Source organism: Ciconia boyciana, chromosome 6 (genome assembly GCF_034638445.1).
Source record: "Ciconia boyciana chromosome 6, ASM3463844v1, whole genome shotgun sequence".
NCBI lineage: Eukaryota > Metazoa > Chordata > Aves > Ciconiiformes > Ciconiidae > Ciconia > Ciconia boyciana.
This window is the reverse complement of record NC_132939.1, coordinates 13,330,653-13,358,261: the sequence shown is the minus strand read 5'-3', so window position 1 is coordinate 13,358,261 and position 27,609 is coordinate 13,330,653. Positions and strand designations below refer to the sequence as shown.

The window sequence follows — 27,609 nt, the reverse complement described above, 5'->3', positions numbered from 1 at the left end:
TTGCTCTCTGTATTCTGCTGTTACTTATTTCTGTTATGCAGATACCCAAAGGTCCCAGCCAGAATTTCAGCTCCCACTGTTCTGGGAGTTCACAAGATACTTCATATTGATGTTCCCCAGCCTGGAGGGTATCTGAGCACTCATGTGTCCATCACTGCAAGCTAGCAGGTGGCAGCATTCACAATATCAGGAAGAATATTTGATAACACAGTTTTCTGCTGTGATTAGCCAGTAGTCATCTTACTTTTCCATGACCTCTTATCCCTGTATGTCATTTACTTTGCTGTGTTTTCCATATAAACCCATGTCAGCTTTCTACAGCTAACAGCTTAATTATACAGTTGTATTTTCCAAACCTGCACCAAATGAACCAGGATGGCTACATTCAGTTTAATACAAATCAGTCCTTGTCACTGTGAGCAAAGGAAGCTAAGGGTCAAACAAACAACTGAATAAATTAAGGAGAAGATATTGGGATTATTTTTATAAAAGTTTGATAGATTGACTACAACTAATAATCTCAACATAATACCACAGAAAAAAATACAGAAAAACAATATTAAAAATTATTATACATAAGCTCATTTATAGTTTCCTATGACCTAATTCTATTTTTTAATTCTAAGAAATGAAGTGGATTTAATGAAAAGCTCTGATGAAACTGTGGTGTAATCTTAAAAATATTCTGAGAACTTGTGTCTTAACACAGGTTTTCACCTTGTTGTCTTGGTTTGGTTTTTTATTATTTTTAAGTATAAGCAAGGAGGGTTGGAGGTTTTTTGGGTTTGGGTTGTTTTTTTTTTTAAATCAGATTAATCTACAAAATAATAAAATACTTTGGAGTTAAAGTAGTTTATTCTGTCTTCATACAGCTGGCTACAACAGGCCAATTGACTCCAGCTTGTCATATAGGAGACATCTTTAGCATAATTATTAGAATTAATACCAGGATACTAGCCAGAAATATGTGCACAACTAAATATATGAAGAATTGTATCTTTATGGGTATAGATACAGGCTAATAATATATTACATGAAACACAATGCTATGGTAAGCAGATGTTCCCAGGATAAAGTCTATCTGATGTGTGATAACTTCCTACACAACCATTAATTTTGTCACAAAACTATTATTTAGCACAGCAAAACCAACTAAAAATATTACCCAAGGTTTTCATGCAACTACAAGTTCACTGGTTTATTTCTCTTATTAAGAGTAACAGTCTGAAACATTTTACATTAATTTACAATCATGAAAAAGATCCTTATGCTTATCTCATGTTGGTGACAAAGTCATACAGTTAACGCTAATTATTATTTCAAAAGTTAAGTCCTGTTTTATAAGGTTAAACATTTTTTGAATCATTTGTTGCCAAAAAATAACATCAGTCTACAACCACACAGAAAGTAGAAATTAAAATTTCTACAGAGCCACTACCATCGCTATGAAGATACAATGCCAAGTGTTACAACATTCTGCAACAGTTATCACTTCTCCCAATATTTAAGATGGCAAAAATTCCCTCTTCACTTTTTACTGCACACACGGGATCTACAGTAAAAGGAGAAATTTTGATTCATGTTAGATCAAGGGTAACAGAAGTGCTTCCGAGTCATTTACTGTTTATGTAGAAAACGAACAGGGCTGTGCAGCAAAAAGGATTCTTCTTCAAGAAAGGGCAGGTTTTTCTCCTCAGCCTCGGACCGTGCACCACACTGATACACTCCTCTCCTTCCACAGACAGCGATGAAAATGGCCTGTGCACACGGGGGCAACAGAGAACCAAAGCTGAGATCCACTGTACAGACCGAAGGCGAGGCACTGGTCCCAGAGCAGCCGCGCAGAGCTGGAACAGCGTGCCTACAGGATGAGGTGCAGTGCAACGAACCCAGAGCTCAAGTCAGTAACTCACACACAGAGCAAGAAAGCCCAATTTCACCAATTAAAAATATCTGGATGTTTCACAACTTTTGTTTTCTTGAACCCTTGTTGAAACCAGTCACTCCGATTTGTGTGTCACTCAGCAACACGAAACAGAAGTGTTCGGATCTGTAGCCTTCTTGGGAGGGAATACAGCAAGAACTAGCTTGCCTCCCTTGGCAGAGAGCACACAGACCACAGCAAAGCCACTCTGCTGGGCTTGGCCAGAAGCTGGCACACCACGGTCCTCTCCTCCCAGTGACCCACCAGCAGGCCTCTAACTCACCCGTGCACTCAGAGCAGAACTGCAGCATCTCACCCACTTCAAAGTGCTCCATTGCCACATAGAGATGGTTGGTGGGTCACTGCGACTCACTGACACACTGCATCTGGCACGGGAAGCCACGAACAGTAGAGAGGTAGGGGCTGTGCAGCCAGAGGGAAACTATCTTGAAATACCTTCCTGGGATCTCACTGCAACAGTATACTTCACCACAGGCGTAGCAAGCCTTTCTCACCACCCTTCCTCTTCCTTTGGCATCCCTTATCCATCCCTCTCACCAATCACGCTGCCTCATACCTTCTTCCAGATAACCCGTCCTCCCTCCCCAAGAGGGCAGCAGGGACCCTGTTCAGGATGAAGCACACCAGCCAGGAACGCACAAGGACCTGGGCTCCTTCCCCTCTGTTCTGCTAACTCACCCCCTGCCTCCCTCCTCCCCCAAAGCCTGTTTGCTCCCCTTTGCTGCAGGCCCGGCAGCCCCGTTCCTGGAATGGGCGCTCACCGCCCTGCCACGGAAACCCACAAGCAGCTCTTGAGCTGGAGCAGGAGCCCCAGTGCAGCCAGCTAGGACACAGTTCTCCCTCTTGGCAGCAACACAAGCCATTTCCCTCCGCCCAGACCATGGCAATTCTTTCAGGGCAACAGCATCACATCACCCCATCCTGAGAGGCTCTGCTCCCCAGCTGTGGCCTAAGGCCACTGCCCCTTCCTGTCACACCATGCCCAAGACGTGTCCTTACCACATGACAGGCTGCACTGCCTCACATGCCACAGAGCAGGGCTGCCGTGGCACGACAGTTCAGCAAGGCTGCATTTGGTAGTATTCATTTGCTCCTAACAGTGTAGGGAAGAGATTCAGACCCTGGCTCTTGATGCGGGTTTCATCTGTCACACTGTGGACGTGGTATTATTCACATACAACAGTTAAATACCACATACCAATGCAATGAAACCCAGGCACTGACTCCACACCCTAGGAAAGGGAGCATTTGTCCTGGCTACGCTGTGAAATTTCAGTACCTTTCCTACAGGGGCACACAGAGGAAGTTTGCCACCCACTACATCTCTCGGCACTGCCAGTGACTGAAAGATAGAGGTCGTAAGTCCATTTCCAAGTGAGCGGGACTGCGGCCATCTCCCTTCAAGACAGAAGACCCAGAAGGTACATTATGCTGAGGAAATGTTTGCATGGCCAGAGGACAGTGATGTAATGTAAGTGTGGACAGAAAAGCACTGAGACAACATTTTAATCAGTATAGTTCTCCCTACAGGCCCTTTCAGAATAGCCTTCTCACACATATGAAACACAACCTGAGGAAAAGGACACAGAGTTTGGGAACCTTGAACATCATTTTGCCATAGACTACTTTTGCAGCCACAGTCTGGTTGAGGAATATCTTTGTACATCTACTTCTCTCCAGCAAGACAGGGAAAGCAGCCCTTCGCTGTTCAACAAGGTCATTGCAAGGTGCTCAGACAAGATAAGGAATATAAGGATTAAGGCTCATATAAGAACCTCATAGAGATTTAAACAGGGACATACAAGAGCATAACCTATGCAAAGCTTGCATTTAAAATGGGGCTTGTGTGTTCAACTGCAGGTGCTCAGAGGACAGAATTTTATACTGCTTGGAAGAGCCAATGCCTCATGCTGTCCCAGGCCTATGCACAGGGAGAGCACTGGGACTTAGCAAAGAACCTGTTCTGTTGTAACATTTGCAGCCAGCCCAAAATGGAAGTGCCCAGCGGGTCAGGGTCTGTTTTCCATTACTGTGGTGCCCTGGTTTTATTCTGGTATCAGTACATTTAAACCTATAGGTCATTAGTATGAGCACAGTGTGATCCAGACCCAGAGCATTCAAGCTAATATTCCACCCTTTGCTTATTCCTCCATATGCCTCATACAACATATAGTTCAGAGAAAAACTACACCTTGTGCAATTCTTGGACCCACTGGTTTGGACTAAAACTATTTCAATCTTAGCTCTGAATTTCCTGTGTAGCAACAGTTAAGAGAGACATCAGTGTTCTCACTTTCAGCAAGACCAAACACGAACCCAGCTTTGTTGAGGTAACATGCATTAATGGCAGCCCAGAGTTCATCCCAAACCACACGACTTAGCCTGTCTGTCCTCATTAGCTTTTAGAGTTACCGATGAAGCAACAGGGCAAACTTCTGCTTGGCACCATTCAGTTACAGAAATTATGGGCAGTCTCTAATTCAGAGACCCATGAAGCATCCTTGGTACCCAAAAGGTATTATCTGGAAAGGAATCAAAATTCTGTTCACCAAAATATTTATATTAGCTGAGAAAGCCAAACTCTGCCAAGAACGGAGCTGGCAAGCTTCCTTGGAGTTTCTCTGCCGGTGTGTAAAACACAGAAAGCAGCCCCACCTACCACAACCCCTCTGTGCATGCCCAGGGCTGGTTAGTTTTTAAGTACAGTGCCAACTATTTGTAAGGCCTCAAAAATCTGGAAACTTTAGAGCGCAGCAGCCGAATGAAGGATCTTGGGAACATCTCTCTTGACTCTTGCGCTGTGTACTTGAAGTAGTTCTGTGGATGCGCCAACACGTCAAACAATGCTTTTATCAGTTTCTTGTCCTAGAAAAAGGAAAGCAGGTTTTACAGTAATTCCACAGAGGAGTTAGGGCCAGTATTACTAAAGCTTAATGACTGATTAACTCATAAAAGATTACGGGCATTTTACTTTTCAAGTAGTAATGTTTCAGGGGCTCAGAAACCAGTGGAGCAAGGCTGACATTCAGGCCCCAGGGAAGTCACTGGAGTTTCACATTTATCATTAGTGGCACCAGGATTTCTCCCCTCCTCATACTTCCAAGAAGAGCAAATGAAAAAAACAAAACAAAACACAAAACAAACAAACACTGGATCTGATATCCAGCAAAAGAAAGGTTTACTTGGGATGACATCCACTCAGCTTGCCCATGCAAGTGTCCCCTAACCAAGGTCAGAGAATTGAAATCCATAAAGAGATTTTTTTCACCCAGGGAGGAAAAGTGCTTGCTAATCTACAGGCTACAAGTAGCAGCACCAAGTGCTTCTCCAAGACATTAAATCCCATGTTCCTCAGTTTGCTCCACTGATTCCTTCCAGCACAGCCTACACGAGGCTCAAGGGGCTATCTTCACCATAGATTTCCCTTGTAGGTCTCATCCACCCTTAATCCCCCCTGGGCAAAGGGTCTCATATCCATTGCTCTGCACAATCAGGATGTGCTGATTCACCCCACTTCCCTGAAGTAGCATGTGTCTAGTGCACCAAGGAACAGATCTGATGCAGAGCAGGAGGCAACCTCACTGGCACAAAATAGTGTCATTTTCAATCAAAACCAACATGTTGAGTGGAAGGAATATACCTTAAGTATTTCTTGATGATTTTCAGATGCATAAAGTCTACCATCCCGAACAATGTCTTCTATTAGTTCTTGGTAATCCTCTATGGGGAATGCACAAGAGAGTAATTTGCAGGTTCATTTCACTTATATACTCAATACCTGCCTTGGTTACACATGTAAGCCCTACCCCCAAAAGAACCAGTGGTACTTGGCCCTCATATTAGCAGTCAGAAAATATTCCAAATGCTCTTCTGTAAAGAAACTACAAATACTGTTTACTATGAAAACAGTGTACTCTGCTGTGCTGCTCAGCATCAATCTGTCAAAAGCAAAAGAAATCATAATGCACCTAGGATTGCAGTGCATACTGTAACCAAGTAGCCTGCTTCAAACCAACTGCACTGCAGAAACTTATCTGTAAATACCAACAACCTGTTATTGACTTCTTTCTACAGTAAGAAGGAAAAAACAGAGGTAAGAGGAAGCTTTCTGAAAAGGCAAAGCCCCTGGTCAATCAAAACTTGAAATGCTTCAAAAGGAGAGGTTTCCCCTGAAAAATTAATTATCCACTGTTGATGAAACTCTGCAGAGCACAGCAAGGACAACTCCTTCACAATTAATCCAGTGTGAACAGAAACATGCCATATCATTTTCACATCACTTATGCTGAAGTGCAAAGCCTCAGCTCCAGTTTCACTTCTGGTAACTGACAAGGATAGGGTGAAACTCTTGCCCCTCAAGCTTCTTTTCCATATAGGTATTTTGCTATCTGGTACTAGATTACGGATGGTAGCAGCAACACGATAAATCAGAGGTGCTTGGGTTGTGCCCAATTCCTAACTGGGGGCACTCTGCTGCTACCTGAAGCAACCCAGAACTGGGAAGGCACAAAAATGCCTAAACCCCAGATTCTGGCTCTGAGCTCTGCATTTTGCAGGTCGGAGCCCAGAATCCCAGCTCTTTGTTTAGGTCTGTGAAAGACTGGAAATACAGTGGCACTTAAGACTTCAGTGCGATGCAGAATTCCTTAAACTAGCTTTAAATGAAAACAGCTACTGGAAGTAGTCTCATAGTGACACTGCTGAGAGCACTGGGTTACCCTGCTGCTTAGCAGGGTTAAGGAGCCCACAAGGAGTTCTGCACTGCTGCAGCTGCACTAGTCCACATAGGCTCAGCTGCTCACATCCGCTTACCATCATATGTTACATAAGGAACTTGGAATCCTTTGGCACTGTTCCCTTCATTCGACTTGAACTGTATCCACAACTTCTTCGACCTAGAAGTGAAAGCTATAGGGCGTTCGTAGGTTTGACAGGTTTCATATGTGGTCACTGAGTTGGAAGAAGCTTTCAAAGAAAACACACAATAGGCAGTTATCTGACAATGCTTCATACTAATAAACAATTAGAAAATAGGTTAAACTACCATGACAAGAAATACTTGCTGGTGTGAAGAAAACTCCTCAAAATGTGGCAGGCCATCAGTGGATGGCAGGCCAATGAGTGACTTCTTGGTCACAGAATATTTTCCCTTTTCCTAAAAAACAGTCTACTGTTTGAAGGATGTGCCTATACTAGAAACTGAAGCTGTTTATTCACACATCAGGCACCTGTAGGGACTAGCAAGCATCTCCTCTTTCCTAACTCAGGCTAGAGTTGCTTAGCATTATCCATGACTAGTTAGCTTGAACCATCTACCCCTTTTTAACAATATTTCTCTCGGAGTTCGCTGACACATAGCCTTGCACCCTTGTTTCACCTGAATCTATGGAGCAGCATTACCAAATATGATTTCTCAATTTGTCATTTAAAGAAATTTCTACTCTTAAGTAAAGGCCAGACAGGCTACATTTGGTTTATGTACACAGCAATGCATGTGAGAAACCTGTGTTGCACACTGAGATCGATAGCGTATACCTCAGTAGATATTTCAGACTTACAGCTTTTTCGCATCACCAGGTAGTCTCCACACTCATCTTCTATTGGTAGAAATATTTCTGGAACCACAATCAGAATACGGCGCTTTGGCGGTGGGTTAATATTCCAAGTACACTCAATGTTTGCAGGATAGTCCCCAGGATAGTTTGGTGATTCAATATACCCAGTGTAATCTCCCAGTTCACCTCCACACTGCCTATCTGAAAAAGCAACACAGTGTGCAAGACTAGGCAAAGTGAGGTCATCCTACAGCTCTCTCTACAGTCACTGCAGAAACAGTACATGGGTGACAGACACACAAACTTTTCTGTTTGCATCTGATGCAGGTACAGTTCTCTTTGTCAGCTTCAATTCACATTGCTGCCTGCTTCTGCCTTCGTGTTTTAATCAACGTTGAGACATAAAAATACAGACTAGTCCCTGTTAACACAGCAGGTGCTATCAACCAAGCCACAGCCAAGCGGCAGGGCAGTTGTAAGAGGACACAGAAATGGTAAAGCAAGGATGCTCCACTTGCTCGTACCAGACAGAACATTTTTATAGAAGTATCAGCTGAAGTCAAACTGGAGTCTGAGGTGCTCTGCCCAGGCACCATGCCTGCAGCAGCACAAAACAGGGAGTATAGCAGGCCCTTCCTCTGTACAGGTCAGCATTGCTGGCAGTAAGAAAGGGTGAACCCCAGTGCAGGATGCTTTGCCTGTGCTCCCCAACTCTGTGTGGCCACAAGGGTCTGGGCACGACAGCACCGTGATGTGTGGGTGTGACATGCCAGGGAATGGATTCTTTAAGTGAGAGACACGCAGTTCCCAGAAACATATTTCTATGTACGTATGTGTATATACATCTGCGGGTATATACGTCTCTCCAGAGGTTCTTCTGAGGAGTCGCCTCTCTGCCCTCTAATTCCCCTCTTGAATTTACCCTAAGCTTCCCAGACTACAGCTACCATAATCTAGAACATAATCTAGTTCTCTTTGTAATTGCCTCTTTCAAAGGTTGTTATTAAGAAGAAAGAGTTACTAGAGCTATTAAGTTTTGTGAGCCAACTTCCATTCCTTTTAATAGGAGGGAAAGAAATCAGGGTGCCAAGAACACAAACTCTGTCTGCTATATCATGGGAGAAAAGATTTCATAGCAAGACCCAGAGTGACCCAGCACCAACTGGCAAGACACAATCATTGCTTACCTTAACAACAATGATGGAACGAGTCTGCAGAAATGGTCTCTCATGGACCTCAGTAAGCCATGTGGGATGAGATGCAGGCAGGCAGCAAAAGAGGAGCAACACTACTGCAATCTCCCCAAGCTCCCTGGAGCAAAGCTAAATTTTGCCCTTAAGGGCACTCTGAATATTAATGGCCCAGTCTTTTTATTTGTTAAGAGATCATCAAAACCCTCTTGCTATACTTACTTTTGCACTGTGTTATATTTGTTGAACCGTCAAAATCAGTAGTGGTGTTTCCGGGGCATGAAATGCAGTAATTTTGTCCAAACTCAGGCTGGTATGTCCCAACTATGCAGCGAATACACCGATGAGTTGTGGTATTATAAAAATGGCCAGGTGAACACTGAACTGGACAGTAATTAAATATGCAGCATGGTTAAAAAAGTGGTAGTAGCATGTTAGAATGTGATTTTATGCATTTTTATAGGACCTAGTGTAATTTCAATAACAGAAATGCCATATTCATAAACTAAAAGTGGCATATTGCGTCAATATTAGTGACTAAACTGGTATCTTGCCTTCTCTCACGATCACACACTGTCCTGCAACAACAGGCCATGAGTCAGGGTACAGCCACCTCCACCAGATCTGCTGCTACTTTATTTTATCATGGCATGCAAATCGTCATGTTAGGTAGACATATAAGCTGTAGCCCTCACAGAGCTTGCTGAGAGTACCTCCTGCATCACCAAAGCGAGACCCCATTCTGACATACAAACTCTTTCATAAACGTAAGACGCAAGATCGACAGACATAGGGGAAAAATCCTTTCCAGCAGATTTTGCAACATTTTTCCTAGTTCCCTGCATCCAGACAGGAAGATTTTCTTCTCTCATTGTAATCTGAGAATACAGGACCCCCTTTGCTTACATCTCTAATATGCTTCTTTTAATTTGATTTTGCTTAGCTATTCTGCATCTATGCCCATCATCATCTATACTGAAACCTGACAGAAAGCAGTCAGGAGCATCAGCCATATATTATCTTTGCTCTTAACTCCATCACCACCTTGCTTCTTTTTCCTTGCCTTTTTTATTTGTGGGACTAAAAAAAAAATTTTCCTATTCCTTTTACCTCATTTAGCAAGTTTACCTCTCAGCTCAACATCACAAGAATTTATTACCTTGCCTTTTAAATGTAGTTTTCTGTGCTACACAGTCCCTTTTTTCTATTCTTTTTAAGCTCTGCTTACTCCCAAATAACTCTAGTCTTGTTGAGCTTTGTAAGCTAGCTCAGCCTGGAGTCCTTCCTTACACGCTCCACCCCTCAATCCAAATGCTTCTGATACAAGTTCCAAATAGTTCTTGCATCTGTGATTCCATGTCTCATGTGGCCTCTTCCACATGCAAATCCCTGAGCTCTTCATTCCAGTGAACACAAAAAATTCCTTTAATCTCCACTCTAATTTGAAAACTGAGCCTCATTTATAGACCTGTTTATGTTAAATAAAACTGAAATCAGTTCCTCTTATCTTGATCCAAGGTTTTTAACGTGGTTTTTTAGTGCTTTAACTTTGCAAAATTAAGTATGAAACAACAGCATTTGTGGATTCAGTGATTCTTCACTGAAGAAATCTATTAGCTATCACATTACTACCAGTAATATTAATTCTTCAACCATATTGCAAAATTACTCTATTATGTTTACTATGGAGAATTGCAACATATCTTAACTGACACTAGAGATCTCTCAATCCAAACCACTACCAAATGATTTCATCAGGACCTTATTTCTACTCTACAGCAGTAGACTTTCCATTAACACTTTTTCTTCAGGTGATTTTGATATAAGTGATGTTCTTTTACCCATGCTTTAAGACATTGAGCAAACCATTATACTGATTAACATTTCATCTCTCTCCATGGACACACATTTTTATCAGCATTTTCAAAGACAACTTCATAGCTGTCTTTCAGCTTTTTACATTTCGGATAACTAAGATGTGATTTTTAAAGATGTGATCCCCACCTGATTTTCACTCCTGTGAGGAAAACCTTGGGAGCTGATTGCACATCAGCTCCACTGTGATCAACTTTAGAGGGCTGGCTGAGGTACTGCAGGGTTAAGCTGAATGCTAGCTTTTTAGGTATATCCCAAGGCATTCAAGCCAGTTTCCCCATATGAACATGAAGAAACTATTTTCTTACTTATCCTCCAGAACTGCAATTCCCTCCTTCACATTTTTTTGTTGCTGCCATGCTCAAACCCAGAATGTCAATAAGGCATACTGGTCTTGATTTTTTTGAGACTTTTTTTCTCCCTGCTATTCCTTTATATGACTCTTCGCAGATCAACGCCTTCACTGACCAACTTCCATGCATCTCCCAACCCCTTCTCAAGTCTTGTATAAAAATCAGTTATAAAAAGAATTGAGGCTTTATTGAGTTTCCTTGCAGCCACACCAGGCCAGCCAACTATGAGACCCCCAGAAGGAGAGATCCTTAAAAGGAGAATGACCCTTCTTTGAATGCCCTACTTGTAGCAGCAGCAGTTACTTTTGCTTCGGAGCGACGCAGTTCATCAAATAAATCTTGACCTTACCTTTGGTCTCACAGTCCTGAAACAAGGATGCACTGCTATGTCTTGTTGTTAGACCTCCTCCGCAGGGAAAGCAGGATACTCTCCCAGCTTCAGGCTGGTATGTTCCAAGGGGACATGGCAGACAGGGTCTGAAGCCATCAGAAGAATATTCACCTGGCGAGCACTGATCTAGAAGAGGAAGAACACACTTGCTTCAACCCGTACGTTATAGGTGAAGGTATGTTAGTGAGCCTGCACAGGACCTGAAACCCCACGGTGAAACTGCTCTCCTCTCTACTTGGGAAGTGGGTGCCAGGGTTTCAGAACTGAATGCTAGCAACAGATAGAACTTAAAATACATGCAACGTACCCTGTAAAACTGAAACAGACACTGATAACCCCTAGTGCTTGTGAGCTCTTCTGTGAGCTGGAATGGATTTCACGCTTTGTTGCAAGGCCGCACTGGACACTAGGCCTGTCCAGTACTCCCTGTTAATCTCCACAGTGCAATTATGTAGTGATTATCTCCTCTTTCTAGCTAAAGAACTCTTGGACTCCTCCCAAATGAAATAATTTAGTACTGAACCTAAGATGTAAAAAACGTAATTCCAGATTCCTATGAGTATTTTAATCTTATTATTATTGAATATTCATACTTCACAACCATTGGTGTGACAACCTCAGTGCAACAAGTAATTGTGCAAATTGACTAAACTAAACATTATGCATGCCTCAAAGACTTTTAAAGCAGAAATATTCTTGCCATTCCTCTGATACTAGATCTTGGATAACGATTATCTGTGCACTGGATTGCTGTGTTCTGTATGGTGCACAGATAGCACTAACTCAATCCGACTGATTTTACTTAAACAGACACCTCAATATTATCTAACAAGCCCAGCAATATTTATGGGTATCTTTGAAAAATTCTGGTTTTCAAACTTTTCACAAAAGAACTGGCTTCAGTGCCAGTATTTAATAATTACCCTGCTCTGGCAAGGCACAAAACACTGTTGCAGTTGTTCAGCTGTTCTGAAAAAGTCTGTCCTTTTAAAGACCTGTTACGATAATAAACTGTTAGTTTTAGTTTATAGCTCCAATAAATCACTCAGTGAATAGCTGTTTTGTTAGGAGTTAAATTGGCCTTGGCTTCATTTCAGGATATATGACTAACAACAAGCAGGGCATTAACTACCGGTCATGATCAATGATGAAGAGTTTTGTTTATGGCTGATACACTGAGTGGAATAGCGGGTGTTCCTCTTTAGCTTAAAAATAAAATACAGCAGGTTAAGCAATGCTCTGTAGCTTATCAATGAAAGCTAGTGAGGAAGTCTTTGCTCTTGGTTCTAACTTTTTCCACCACATATCACTTCTGCTCTCATAAGGACACGCATTCATTTGCTCCCACACTTTTCAAGCCTTTCTTCATTTTATAAACATTCCTACAGAACACTCATCTCTGTGCTCTTTGTGCAACTCAACAAACATGAATGAATTAAGGCTTTCATTGCAGAACTCCTAGTAAGGTAAGGAAAGAGCACTATTTACAATTCTGTGACAAGGAAAGAAATCAAGGTTAGTAAAGGTGATTTTGAGAAGTGGCTACTAACTTCAGAAACCAAGAAGCAATGGAAAGACCAGTGCAAATCTCCTTCCCTCAAAAAACTCTATGTCTCTATGAGAAATCAATATTCTGAGTGCCCTCACTAGAGACTATCTGTTCTCTGCTATCTCCCCTTAACCTGTCTGTTTCCCTTCGTTTTAATCACATGTCAAGTTTGGGGTGGTTTGGGTTTTTTTGCATTGGGGGTGTGTGTGTGTATGTCTTTGTTTTGTTTTTGTTTTGAACAGAATGTTACTTTACATTGACACATGTAAAACCATACAAATTCAACCTTAAAACTGTACTTCATGTTTCCTGAACTTGCTCAGAGTCCAGCATAACAGTAGGTCGCTAACAGAGCTCAAAGGAAACCTGTCCCAGGCAGGAACCAAACCCACCATTTATGTGGAAATGTTCCATTTGAGAACTTATCCCATCAGATCTCTTGACAACTTTATCATCTGCACCTTATCTGCCTTGAAACCACATATTGTAAAACCACAGAGATCCCTGTGGAATAAAACTGAGTTAATCTAAATCTTCCAGGATTATTTAGCAAAATGCCTAATTTTTGAAAATTTGCATTGTGGAAGTAAATTTAAAAAGATCTCCTCAGACATCACTGAGATCCTCAACATGGGGCATTCTTAGATGCATTGCATGACTGAATTCTGAGAGCAAGAGAAGGATGTGGCAGAAGCATCAGATGGTCTGTTTCTGTGCCTTACCTCCACATTCAGACACACTGTGAGCTCCAGCTAATTTTTGGTTTCCAGGATTCTGAGGGCTGGGGCAAGAGTCACAAGTTATTTGTCCTTCCTCATCCTTTAAGTTCTATTAGGGCATAAACCACAACTTTCTCATTCCCCATCATAGTATGTTCCCACACTTCAGCTAACTAGCAACAAGGAAAAAATACCAGGCCACTTACATTTTGTGCCTGTGGCTTCAAAGCCAAATTAGGTGTTCAGCAATTAGACTACCAGACAAAGTGCAAGCTGATACAAAGAATACGTTTACACAAGTATTAGAGCTGATCAACTGTCAGGACTTCTGCAATTTGGCAGTTTCTGCATACTGAAAGAAGGCTAACATTTTGTTTCAACTTTGCTCAGTGTTAATCTCAGGTCCACTAAGCTGCACTGGAGCTATGCTCCAACTGCTTCAGGCCCCATCATTTCCCTCCTGTCTTCCACTTGCACTGGCTGCCCCAGGGATGCACTGTGGCAGGTCAGCAGGGTGGTAGGCTATGCCTGTGACAGTGCTCACAGAAGACACACAGGGCTGAGACAGTGAAAGGCAGGAAGTGTGTAAAATCAACCTGGGCCAAAACAAAACTTTTCCACTTGATCTGAACCAATCAATTCAAGTATTTCATTTTGATTTTCCTAAAAGGTGGCAACAACAGAAAGAAAACTGTAAAAAAAAGTCCAACTAGCTACCACCACTGTAATAGCGTGTTGTGCAAAACCAGATGAAAAAAGCTGTGTACAGTGTGGTGTACAGTTTACAGTTGTGAACTAGCTTGGAGAGAGAAAAGGATCAAGTGGGAGGACAGAGGACAGGCTGACCCAACATGGAGAGAAAGCTATGTAATGACTACCCAGCTCTTTCAGTATGAACTACTGCTTAAAAATAAGAATATCTCTTTGGGCAACAGCATCTTGCTGGAGACAAACCAGACTGACAGAGGAGTCCAGTTAGACGAGCAATGGGCTTGTTCTGCGTGTCCATGGGGTTTGGGTTCACAGGACACCACCACCCTAGCTGGCCACTCTCTGCTCAGAAGTCACATCATTATCAGAGCCCCAGCATGTGGAGTGGCCTTCTGAGACAGAGCGGGCGAGGGGAATACTAGCTGCTTTTACAACAGAGGTCACTGGTTTATGAAGCAGCATATGTGGTATGCCTCCTGGAACTGGAAAGACTACGCCTAGATGGATAGGCCTATGAGGGTACTCCACACGTATTCATATCTGATGTTACTACATGCAATAATGAGCCTTATTCTCAAGGGTGTTAAGCACCCGTGCTCAATTTGAAATCAACGAGACCTGAAAAAAAGCAAGCAACTCTGGATTAAGTTTATAAAGTATGTAAAATACAGAGACTGGTAAAATTAAGTTTTAAATATTGCACTCCCTAGAAAAATGCATAACCCTATCTTTCCCCCACTATGACTTCTGAGACACGCCAAACAATTCAAGCCTTAACGGATCCTGTGTGTGTATGAGAAAAGAGGTTAATACATCCAGATACAGATTTAGCTATTTACAGTCTAATGAATACTCATTATTCAATGCAAATATTAAAATTACTCCAAGTGATGCCCAAGCTTTAATGCCTCAAGCTCTTAAATATATCAGTTCCTTCACAGAACTACATCAAACCAAGCTTTTTGAAGTGGTACAAGTGTCCAGACAATTTGATCCACAAACACATTCCCTGTAAACTGCCCCCAGTTCCTCCCCATCTTCCACCTAGAAATGTTCCAAACCCAGGCCCACTCATCTAACCCAGCTAGAGCACAGAGCAGGGGTAATGAGGAAAGCCTGTTTAGAAGCTCACAGCACTCACCAGGGCCAAATTTAGCATGACAGACAGACTTGGTGTTAGGTTCAATTATAGTAGCATTAATTATAGGAACATTATGTCAACACAGAAATCATCCCATGGAAATCCACAGGACTATTCATGAAATTAGGATAACACAAATGAACCCTCTCTAAAAAAAAAAAAAACAAACCAAAACCAACAAAAAAACAACCAAAAGCCCAAAGAAACACCTCTAAGAATTCAAACTTTTCCTGCCATTTGTTTAAATGGAACCAAAATGTTTAAGCTTCATTTCACAAAACTAGAAACTGCATGGTCCCACCTGACACATGGGAAACACCCAGTCGAAACAAGATCTGAAGATTTGCAAATGATGACATTAAATCAGAATTCCACTGGCTGGCTTTGCTCTTTTTTCAGAAACCTGATTGTTTTTCTCCAAATAAACAAAAGAACCAATTGCCTCTAGTAGACTTCATTTCTGCAGCCACTGTCTTTGTTTGTCTTCAATACCCATTAAACACCCCTCTTGAGTCTCATGCAGCTGTTTTAAAGAAAAAAAAAATATGTGAAAGCTTTTCTGATGTAAAAACAAGTAGAAAAGGGGAGGGGGAGAAAGAGAGGGGCCCACAGGGAACCAGGATTAACAGTTACAAAGACATTTAAAGGCTTTTCCCCTCTTTTCAACACATTAGCCTTTGAGCTCCTACAGACAAATGCTGTAGTATCTCAGTGGCTGAGAAGGTGAACCTCATAAAGGAGGTCATGATCCACCAATTCACCATTTTCTTAAGAATGATGCCTTGACTTTATAAGGAAAATCACCAACAACTGATGCAAATTGATTCTGAAGCGGCATCCTTTAAGTTATTGTGTTTTAGCGGTTCACACATTTAGGTCACATGAGATGGTTACACATCCTAAGGATTTATGTTTTAAATCCATGATTGTCAGAGCAAGCAGGTGAGCAGAAAAATAACACCCTTTCTCCCATTTGATAATTCATTTCTTCTTGTCAGATTTTTATAAAACCGTAAAAAAAGCAACATACAGTTCTCTGTGGTGTAACACAACTGTTAATTGTAACAACTGCAAGGCAGGCAGCACTTTGCTTTTCTCTTTAAATATCTCTCTCATACTTTATAATGCCAGTACCATACCACATCTAAACTTTGAGATGCGGTTCATCATTTTGTATGAAATGTTAATATTTTATTTGCACCCTCTAAACTAAGGGGACCAAACTGCTGAATGCTGAGCAATGAAACGCATCAACACCTCCCACACAAGATAAAGCTGCTCAGCATTTACATCAGAGCAGTGCCTATACCAGTGCTGCTCATGCTTACTGTTCTTTGAAGTGACAGCTCTTTAGATGAATCCACTTGCGACTACTGTGCAGCGAGGGCATGCTCACATGTCCTTTTACGCAGCAATTTCAGGGAATGGTACTTTTCATTGCCTCCTTCCATCTCTTAAAGTATTCATGTATCCAACACAAAAAATACCAAATGGAACAGGCAAGGCGTACTTTCAAATCCATGGGATGCGATCAAGGTATGACAGAGTTTTAAGCAATGGAAAAGCAGCTAAACTGCTTGTTGTTTCCCCCTCAGTGGGAAGTGCCTGAGGGCAAAAGGGTCCCAACAGATATCAACTTCTTCTCTTTCAATATGGAGGTTTCTGGTAAATCAGTTTCTGATAAGGAATTGCTAGTATTTAAACAATTGGTCTTTGGCTGTTAAATCTGTCTAAAGTCTAGCTCATACTGGAGAATTAATACTTGTAGCCAGGTTAGTGAATGAAACTGCATTCTCCCCAAGACAAATCTCCTCTCGAAGAAGCATGTAGCATTTGCAGCATCCTCAGATAGTTCATCCAGTCTTGAAGCACTGTCATTCAAATATGCATGGTTTTTACCATGAGATTTACTTCAGTTTGGAAAGATCACACTCCTGCTATGAGAATCCAGTTCTCAGGGAAGGTTGATGAAGGTTCCATTTTGCTATATTCATTTCCCGTGATATACATTAGTAGAGACCTATTGCTGGTTGCTCCTTGGAAGCCATTCACAGGCTTTCATGGAATTAATCAACATGAGCCAATGGTAAATATACTTACTCATTGACACAGAGCTCGCACATAATCAGCAGTGAATTCCCTTTTACTATCAACAGCTGTTTAAAGAACAGCAGACACACACATGCAACCATTCAGCATATTAAGAATGATGAAAAACCTTGGAAATCACATCTAATCTGTTCCTGGTGCCTTTCTGGAGCTTTTATTCTGTGCTGTGCCCCACTGCGGACAGTAGGAGTCAAGACAGGAAAATCAGGAAAAGTACTACCTCACCAAAAGTGTGAAACCAAATGAAGTTTAGCTTACTGCTGCAACTGCAGGCCAGTTACCCAAGACAAAAGCTGTCAGAGCAGGAGCTGCACTTTCCCTCTTACGCTGCTCAGATACAACTAATGTTTCAGACAGCGCTGTGCCAGGAGAAGTCTACCACAGGAAGAGGACCAGTACAAGAATCATGTACATGAATCAATAAAACTGTATCTAACCTAGCCATACTCCAAGTATTTTGTTTTAAAAAATTTATTTGAAAACAATGAACTGAAACCTGCACTTCACTCACTATCTGCATCACAGAAGACTTGCAAGTCCCTAGACTGACTTTGTTCCCTCACTGCTTTCTGCTCCTCTGGTCAAACTGAGCAAAATCCCTTTGCCAAAGTTCTCTGCCTGTCCAGAGACCACATCCACCACCTGCACTGAGTCCATCTGCTGACCTGATATCTCTTGCTATGGAGTTACTTTCTCCCCAGGATTATTAGCATGCCTAGATAAGCAGGGCCCCAATCCTGTCCAGAAGTTCTCAGCAGCTCTGCAAAACAATCAGATCAAAACAAACCAAAAACCCCTGGCTCACCCACACACATCCCTGAGCTAGCTTCTTCCTCTTCTTCCACACTGTTCCCACTCCATTCTCTTCTCCCCAGTCTATTTCTTAGCTCCTTCTGACTGGCAGTCAAAGCAGCAGCAGCCACGGCCACCCGGTGCTGCCTTTACCATACACACTGGGACAATCAGCTTTTTCTAAGGAAATGAGGCATAATGTAACAACGCTGCCTCTGTGTGTACCTTCATGTCCCCTCAGCAACTAGTGAACTTTCTGTCCAACTTCCAGCAATCTGGCAAAGGATGCAGGGAGGTTTCAAAGATACTAAGTTTCTGTACATTTAACGTAAATAAGTGGGGAACATACAAGTGGAGGAGAGACACCTTCTTAGCATCCAGGCAAGTAAAAGGTTGTGGTGCAAGTTCCATCTCCAGTTTGATCACAGCAAATCTACACAAGGATATGGTCTGAATACTTCAGCTGAAGAAAGGAAGATTCATTTAGTGATTGCACTGTTTTAGGCACGAGCAAATCGAACCATAAGGCATGAGACCCACAGGGAATCACATCTTACTAGTTCCACTGCTCACAGCAGTACCTGTTAAGATGTCCAGGGCAAACTGTGGCACCAATTCAGCAACAGAAGAAAACTTGACTTTTACAAGTTGTTCTTCAAAACATTTGTCTTCATATGCTCAGTATCTCTGTTTTAACCATGGACAGGCTCTTTGTGCTCACCATACCAGTTTTCCAGACATTCTCCAAAAGCCCCCTTTCCCTCTGAACTAGCACAGAAATGCCATGTAAGCTTCTTATTTGTAATGAGAAATTAAACTGGTTCTGCAGCTACCTAAAAAAAAAAAGTTATGTTTCTTTGTTGTTCCAGTTCCTAATTGTAACTCACGTTGCCTTCTCTACCTGCAGTATTTTTAGCTTACTCATCGCTATTTTTTCCAGATGAAATCACAAACGGCTTGAAAGCCATACTGTTGAAAGCCGTACTGTGCTCTGTACAATGGACTGAGACAGAGCTTTTCAAAGCCTTCCTCCAGCATCCAACACAACAGCTTGAAAACCTCCATGTAAACTCATCTTGGTGAGCTTCCCGAAGTTTTTCAGACTTATTACAATGTTACCAAAAAAAAAAAAACCTTACAGCTTTTTCCGACAGAATTCCTGAGTAATTCCCTATTCTGCTTGCTTGCACAGATGTTTTAACACCAATTCATTTTTCTATTCTATGAATCCAAGTTTTTCTAGAGTTAGCAAAACTAGATTGGAAAATCTATTCTGAGGCCAAATGGGTTGCTGCTGGAAGACGTACTATTTCTGACACAGATTTTTAAGGCTTGCTGATTCACAAAACCACCTACATGCTGCCTACCCTATGCAGCCTGAATTAGCCGTCATGGTTGTTAGGCCCCTGTTGAGACAACATCTGACCCCTCTCCTTAACTTTTGTGCTTTGGAAGCATTTATTATAGGCTGCATTATGGTAGTGCTCTCCAGTGCCATGATAATTAAGATTTTTCTCAGTACTGGCCTATAAAACCCCTATTCTCCATGAATTTATAACTCTATCATGAAGACTCTCTGGGACTCAGAGGTTAATCAGCAAAGAGAATGTGACTAATCGAACTCTGCTCAGCCTTTTCTTTGGAACAAGGGAGAGAAGAAATGTTCACAAGTTCAGAAACACAGTGTTACACTGGATATTAAATGTAGTCTTGAAAATAACACTGGTGATGTCAAGGCCATTGGTGCCTGACGTTACTCCCACGTTTTCTACGTTTGAGCTTGCTGTAAGCTGTGCATCAACTATAACAAAGTGAATGCACTGAGCCCTTACTCTATAACACAGCAATTGCCAACAATAAATACATAGAGGGGCACATCTCAGTAGCACAAACAGACACAGCAACTGCCAACAATAAATCCATAGAGGGGCACATCTCAGTAGCACAAACAGTAACCCCTACTTCTTCACATGCAGCCCTCCTCTCTCCTGGACAAACATCCCATGATCCCCCCAAGCTCACCAGACCTGAGCAAAACAGTAAAACACACATGATGGTTTGTTCCTAATTTACATTTACTTACCACATCTGTTACCCACATGCATCTGTCCTACACCACAAGACTGCTGTGGCTCTGATAGCTTGAGAGACTTTCTGGCCACTTCATGGTCCACACCAGCGACACGAATGCGGAACTGGTCCCTGCTGACTGTCTTCCGTAAGGTTCGAATGGTTTTACGGAACCTCTTTTCAGTCTTTTTCCGAGCACAGCGCACATCACATGTGTCTGAAAAGTATCAAGGGTGAAAGCTGCTATCAGTGACCATGCACAAAATCCCACCCAATTCAAAAGACCAACCAATGCAAATCATTGAGAAAGCAACTTGTATGAAGAAGTCTGAAATCCTTAAAGACAACACCACCAGGCTAGAAGAAAATTAATCAGACCATAAGACTTTAATCTATGAGCAGCTTTTTATTTTTGAAACTATCCCCATCCCTCACTCTTTTTGAAGCAGTAAAATTCATTTTCAAAACAGGAGATACTTTTTATTATCATTTTGCATACAGATAGAAGTGAAAAAATACAGAAGTTAAGGAGCAAATGGCAAGAAGCTTCAAACCGCACCTTGGATTATTTTCCAACCAACCTGTCACCTCCTTTTGGCTTGTTTCAAGCTCAAAGTCCGCAGTGATAAAAATTTCTCTAGTCGCTGTCAGTCTACTGAGGGCTCCATGAACTTTCTTGCCAGAGCTGCATGTTAGGTTTACATAGTGGAAGCTCTCCATTACTGAATTATGTCTCTCTGTATGAACAAAATTAAAGGAAGCAAAAGCTTGGCCAGCTATGTTATTAAACATTCACTAGTGCTCAGCGCATATGTGGTCATGAAGAGTTAAAGGGGAGCAAATGATCAACTCCACATGCCAGTAAGCAGTTTGGCCAGTTTCTCAACTGGTACACCCTCATACAGAGTCATGACTCCCGTGCACCTAGAGATGTGCTATTGGGCTGGGACTCTAGCACTGCAGTGGGTCTGAGGCATGATTCACTACTAGGATGAGAGCTTGGCTGCAGTGCTCAGCCCCCTTCCCCTGGGTTTTGCTCGCAGATTCTAATGAATTGCCTTTGCACTATGCAAAGCATCCTAAAACCATGACAATGCCTGCACCAGGCAGGCTACTCGAGGGAAAAAATTTTGCACTCATATGAAGCATGTGAAAAACACGTTAGCTTATAACGGTGTTTAAATTAAGCACTGGCTGCGTACACAGGACATTTGGAGACCATTTTCAAGGTTTCAATGAGGAAATAAGATTTAGGTAAAGAAAACACCCAGCATAAGCTTTGGTTCTGGAGTATATAACTCTTCACTGAGCATCTAGTATAGTTTCTCACTGTTACTCTTCTAAGGACAAACTGACATGCTGATTCATCATGTTGTTTAGTGACTTCTTCCCCCAGCTCCTTTTTTTTTTTTTTTTTTTTTTTGAAATGTACTCCTCCTCATTTTCTGCTGACTTTGTAAAATCCCAAGCTATACTTTCTGCCTTGGAACAGATGGAAGAGCTGACCTCACTGTGTCCATCTGGGGCTGCTGAAGTATAAAAGGAAGAGAAGAGAAAAGAGGAATAACCCTTTGGCAATAGAGTGAGCATAAAAGGCTGGGTGATTCTTCACTGAGGCATCAGACAGTAAGGAGCAGGTGAGAAAGGAAAGAACAGAAAGAAGGGATAAAGAGAGAGAGGAAAGGAAGAAATCAAAAGAATGGAAAGAATGGTTGATTTTACTGAGAATTTATTGGCAGTGGTACAAATGAAAAAGGAGAAGGGCTTTCCTAGCAAGACTGTAAGGTTGTCACAGGGAAGTCCTGTGATCCAAAATAACTATTGCCAGGCTCATAGCTGGGAAGGAGCGCGATTCATGAGGTCAGTGAAAAGGAGAAAGTTTGCAGTCTTCTATGCTTTGCTTATGGTGTACTTTATATCTGGAAAGCACTTAATAACCCCTGAGCTATGGCTCTAACCTGCTTACCTGCATTTTTATATTCATACCTGGTATCATCTGTTCCAGACCTTCTTGAAACATCTCAGTCTTTTTCAAACTACATTTTCCTTCATTTAATTTAAAGGTTACGCTTATCTTGATGGCTGAAGTATCTTCAGGAAGAAATAATGACATGTTATTTTTAAAAAGGAATAGAAAATTTAGATAACCCTAATGTCACATCATAATGATGGCATCAAAAAATATGCTGATATAAAGTGAAAAAGTGGTCACCACAGAAAAGCTAAAGAGATGCCAGCTTCCTCCTGCTGTGAAGCTGGTTCACAACCAGAATCGGAACAAAGTGTGATAGATTTTATTTAAAAAAAAAAAAAGAGAGAGAGAGAGAGAGAGAGAGATTAAGTCCAGATCTGCTATTAGGTAAGTCAAATAAGGGTTAGCTGAAATCAAAGGAGATACTCCAAATCAGTTTAGCTTTAAATGCTTTCTAAACTTTACTGTCTAACAGCTCAACCTAAACATATTGTATGTTGCCAACACTGTCCAGTTTGGATGTCTAAAAAGAGTCATGACACTGCTGGCCCAGCTGTTTATTTCACTACCGATCTTTTTCGCTTTCCTTATTTTTAAGTCTTCGTCTGAGTAATACTGATGAAGCAGTACAAGGGGAATTTCCTGCTGTAATCATGATCTGCGATCATGAGGAAGAGGAAGAAAAAACAGAGGGAGTATAATGGAGAGGGAAAAAGAAAGTCAACAGAAACACCCTTATATCACAGTTATCTATTAAAATAAATCAGTCAAATCATACAACAGTAAACCTAGTGATTACCCAGCCAGTTGGATGCATTTGTATTTTGTTGCTTTTTCTTAAGCTGAGATGGCCTGCCACAGGTGAGGGTGTAGGCGTCTTGTGTTCCTAACAGACAGACCAACAGACAGACAGTAAAGACACAGGCACTGTACACAGACTGAAGACTCCTGTAGTATAAAAGACATTTTTAATTTGTTGATCAGCATCATCATCTTCACCTGATTTTTCAACAATGTTGTTCATAAAATACTCCACATTAGAGCTTGTCTCTTCCTAAGCAATTTAAGAGGTTTAGGAAGAAAAGCAGCCTCTGTCCCATAAGCACTGGCCGAGTCTGCATGCTGTGTCCTGTGGGGTGGAGGGGCTGTGCGGGCAAAATCTCAGACCCCACGCAGGGCTGGAATGCCTTCACCCCATTCAGCAGCGGCTCTCAGGGCCAATTAAGGAATGGCCCAGGGAGCACGGAGAATTCTGCCCTGTGCTCCCCAGCTGCAAAAAAACAGTTGTCATGAGAAGGGAATCCGAGGGTAGAGTGGTTATAAAAGACAAGGAAAGGGGGGCTTTCTTGGGACACTGGCAGGGATATAGCCCTTTATTATCTATAGTGAAAGAGGAAAGCTCTCTTTTGATTGTCTACTTCTTGGGACTTCCATGAGAGTTAGGAGGTTTGCTGCTTTTACACTCTCTACAGAATCATATGCTTGTTTTTGTTGTTTTTGACTTACCAGAAAATATCTGAACATCTGAAGAGCAGCTTAAGAAGCATCTATCGCTCCCACCACTCTTAATGCAGTACAGCAATACCTCAGGTGACATATTATCAGGCAAGGGACCCTTTGTCTCTAAATAGGATAAAACAAACACTCACAGAAGTAAAACATCTACACACCCTACTAATAAATCAGCATGCAGCTGCTTTTGTACCTGGTGCCTGAGAGCACCCATGCAATTAATATGCTGTTTAGACAGAAAATCAAAGCAAAAATAAAATCACTGGAAGATCACACCACATAAGCAATTTCCTTTCAGGTAAAGCTATCATCAGCAAACCTTCTCATGCACAGAAACAAAAGGAAAAAGAAGAATGAGCTAGATAAAAGCACAGGCAAGAAAGCATCAAAATCCCTCAAAGTATCTCCTGTTTTGGGGTGAGGGGGGTATGTGTGTTCTTGTTTTTAGCAGTTTCAACATCAGTATCATCATACCTGACTAAAAAGTAAAGCGGAATACTGGGAACAATGACACATACCACTTAACTGCGCAGATCAAGATTTTCAGATATGACTATAACCATATGGCCATCAGACACATCAGGAGTAGAAATGTATTTACTAGGCACCTTACCAACACAATCCTTTTTATTCCAGTGTAATTTGTAGTTAGAGTGACACAGGCATTCATAGTCTCCCAGAGTGTTCACACACAGCTGTTGGCAACCACCATTGTTGATGCTACATTCATTAATATCTACAGAGGAAAGATAAGAACACTTTTAAAAAGTTACTCTTGCCGAAGTTCTGTACTCTACCTCCACTAGGTAAACATGTACACAAATACTCCTTAGTAGGTTTTAGAAAAAGTTTTAGGAATGCTATCTGGACACCCACCTTGAAATAGTTTTGTTTTCATGGAAATCCTTTGATAAATGTCAAAATTGATCAAATGTTGTTGGAGGGGAGACATTAGATATGTCCTTAAACAACATAATTAAGAAAACATCCAGCCTCAGCAATATGAAAACAAATTAACTCAAAGAAAAGGAGACCAAATCAAGTCTGCATTGCACTGTGTCTGGTTAATTAATATTTCTAATTTGGAATAAAGACAGACAACATGGATAGGATTCATACTGATCAACCCTCCAAAGTGCTCAACTGCTGTGGAACACTATCTGACTCCATGTGGGCAAACACCACCATTGTATCACTGTTGTCCCTTTTGGCCAATTATCCGATTTCAGGGCCTTGCCCCGCGCAACAAATGCCAATAGAAGAAGAAACTACTGACCACACAACATACTGCCTTTGGTGCAAACTTGCATGCTGATGCAGAATATACCATTCACCAGTGATGTATCCCAGGGGTCAATATGGGGGCCAATACTATTTATTCTCTTCATTAAACCTGGATGATGGGACAAGAGTTCACCCTCAGCAAGTTTGCAGATGACACAAAACTGGAGGAGTGGCTGATACACCAGATGGTTGTGCCACTATTCAGAGGGACCTTGACTGGCTGGAGAAATGGGCCGACAGGAATCTCATTAATTTCAACAAAGGGAAACGCAAAGTTCTGTGTGTCTGCTTCTCAGAAATGTCTCTGCTTCTCAGATCCACCCTGATGACTGCTTCACTTGTCTCCAGTAGCTTTATAGCAGTGATACATAAACCTAGAAAGCTGCCATCAAGAAATCTCTTGCGAGTCCCAGAAAGTTTGTGCAACTGAGGGTACCCACTTCTATGTACACTTTTCTCAATGATAATAAGTTCTTGTCACTGCTCTCCCCAACCATTTGTTCCCCCCTCTAGATAGGTAACAATTTGGTAGAAAACACTGTGAAACAGGTTACAAAACTGAGCTGATTTCAGGGGGAAAACATGCTACTAACAGAACTGGGACAGCAGGGGCAGGAATGAGCAGCAGAGGAATAATGGAGAAAGAAGGGAACATCTTAAATAGGTACTGATGCCTAAGACACCACAAAAATCAGCCCAAATCTTTGGTTTTCATTGACCATTTGCTAGGATGCTGCATGCAATGGCAACCTATTATCTCCAGAACTTACTGACTCCTTCCATATAGGTCAGAAGGTATATACTCAGTATCCCTACCAGCTTTGACACAGCTTGTGATTGCCAGTAAATGAAGGACTTGCTATAGTACAAGGATTAACATCATCTGCACAGGAGTATGATATGAGGAGGCCAATTAGCAGCCAACAGCAAAATTACAGTTCCTTTCCCTCATTGGTGGCCAAAAGAAATGGAATTAATGGGAACAGACTTCTTTTAGCAAGTAGAACACATGAACAGTGTTACTCCCCATCCAGACAGGTTTCCCTGTTCATCAGGATAAAACACAGTGATGTTGTAGCCCTGTAATAATCTTTACAGACTTTCAAGAGGCAGAGGTTAGAACAGATCAGGCACACAGAGATCTCTGAATTGTTATCTCCAAGTTCAAGTGTGTTCATTCTGCCTCAGAAATAAATAGGTCTTACTCAGAATTAAGTAACCATATGGAGTCGGTAAGGTCTTGCCTAAAGCTTATATAAAACAGGTTTAATTCCATTTAGTGTCCAGTTATTCATGTTTCCTCATGTTAATTCTGGGAATTTGTTGCAGAAATATTCACACTTGACACACACTGAGGTTCTGTGAACATCTTTCTCTCTTTTCTTGAACTTTTCTTGTAGGAAAGACGTAAAAGATTTAAGAGTATTAATCTTGGCCAATGTAAATCAGTGGTACTACATCAGCTAAATTCCAATCTACATCACATGAGGATCTGACATATGCACAAGAGCAACCTGCAAAACGGTAACTTTCTAAGCCATCCAGAGCTTCCTGTTCTTCAAGTCCTATTCCACTGCCTTTTAATTGAAGTCAATGAGACTTCTGCATGTGAAAAATCTATCAAATTATGGCTTTCATATCCAGGTGCAAAACACATCAGTTTGTTCTAATAGTCACAGGTGCTTTCTGGATGCAGGGTGGGAAGGGAAAATCATTTGAGCAAAGACAGAAATGAGCAGGATTAGTTTCTACTTTTGCTATGTCTCCTTATCACAGCAAAGAGTAAAATTTACTCTATACACCTACTGCATATGCATAGGCTTTGCCTTGCACAGACACTAATTAGACCTGTGGCAACAGCACTACATCAGTATGGCCTGTAGTGCCTTTTTACAACTCACCTCCACAATGTGTGAAGCCGTAGAGAGCATATCCTTTGTTACAAGTACATTCAAAGGTGCCTGGATGATTGATGCACGTGTGGTCACACGTCCGTTCAAAAGAACATTCATCAACGTCTGCAAGTTTTAAAGGGATACATCAGTATCTTTCAGCCTGACATGGGAGCACTGATGAGCTAATAAAATTGGACAGAGATGTGCAGATTTATGTAAACTAAGCAAATTCTTTTAGAACAAATAATGTAACATAATGAAATGACAACTTTTAAAAGAACAATTAGTTTGCCAAACAAGCTTTTTCTTGGCAAACACAAAAACTGCTGCTATATTTTTAACAACTGTGTTTAAAATAAATTATTTCTCTTGTATGGGAGAAAAAAAAAAGCTGACAAAACTCTTATTTCATTAAGAAAAGTCTACATAAGGTCTGCAGAAGTAGATTTACAAAATAAAGTATTGCCTTTGTTTTTTCCCCATAAATGAAAGCAAAGGCCACGTTTTTAACTCTATATGAATATGCAGTGTCTGATTTAAGTCTGC

At 41.5% G+C, this 27,609-nt stretch overlaps 1 protein-coding gene across 1 annotated transcript in view; it reads right to left on the bottom strand.

The window, feature by feature from the left end:
• Window positions 1-951: 951 nt before the first annotated feature.
• SCUBE2 (signal peptide, CUB domain and EGF like domain containing 2) overlaps window positions 952-27,609 on the bottom strand; it is a 45,068-nt gene continuing 18,410 nt past the window's right edge. Inside the window, exons 10-22 of the mRNA XM_072864114.1 lie at window positions 27,070-27,186; window positions 24,498-24,620; window positions 23,879-23,995; window positions 23,172-23,258; window positions 22,387-22,491; window positions 20,982-21,137; window positions 20,414-20,617; window positions 11,268-11,435; window positions 8,913-9,074; window positions 7,504-7,701; window positions 6,758-6,910; window positions 5,586-5,665; window positions 952-4,810 (exon numbers count right to left, since the gene is read on the bottom strand). Of these exons, the coding sequence (XP_072720215.1) occupies window positions 4,658-4,810; window positions 5,586-5,665; window positions 6,758-6,910; window positions 7,504-7,701; window positions 8,913-9,074; window positions 11,268-11,435; window positions 20,414-20,617; window positions 20,982-21,137; window positions 22,387-22,491; window positions 23,172-23,258; window positions 23,879-23,995; window positions 24,498-24,620; window positions 27,070-27,186 (1,823 nt within the window). The 3' untranslated portion in view covers window positions 952-4,657. The remainder of the gene's footprint in view (window positions 4,811-5,585; window positions 5,666-6,757; window positions 6,911-7,503; window positions 7,702-8,912; window positions 9,075-11,267; window positions 11,436-20,413; window positions 20,618-20,981; window positions 21,138-22,386; window positions 22,492-23,171; window positions 23,259-23,878; window positions 23,996-24,497; window positions 24,621-27,069; window positions 27,187-27,609) is intronic.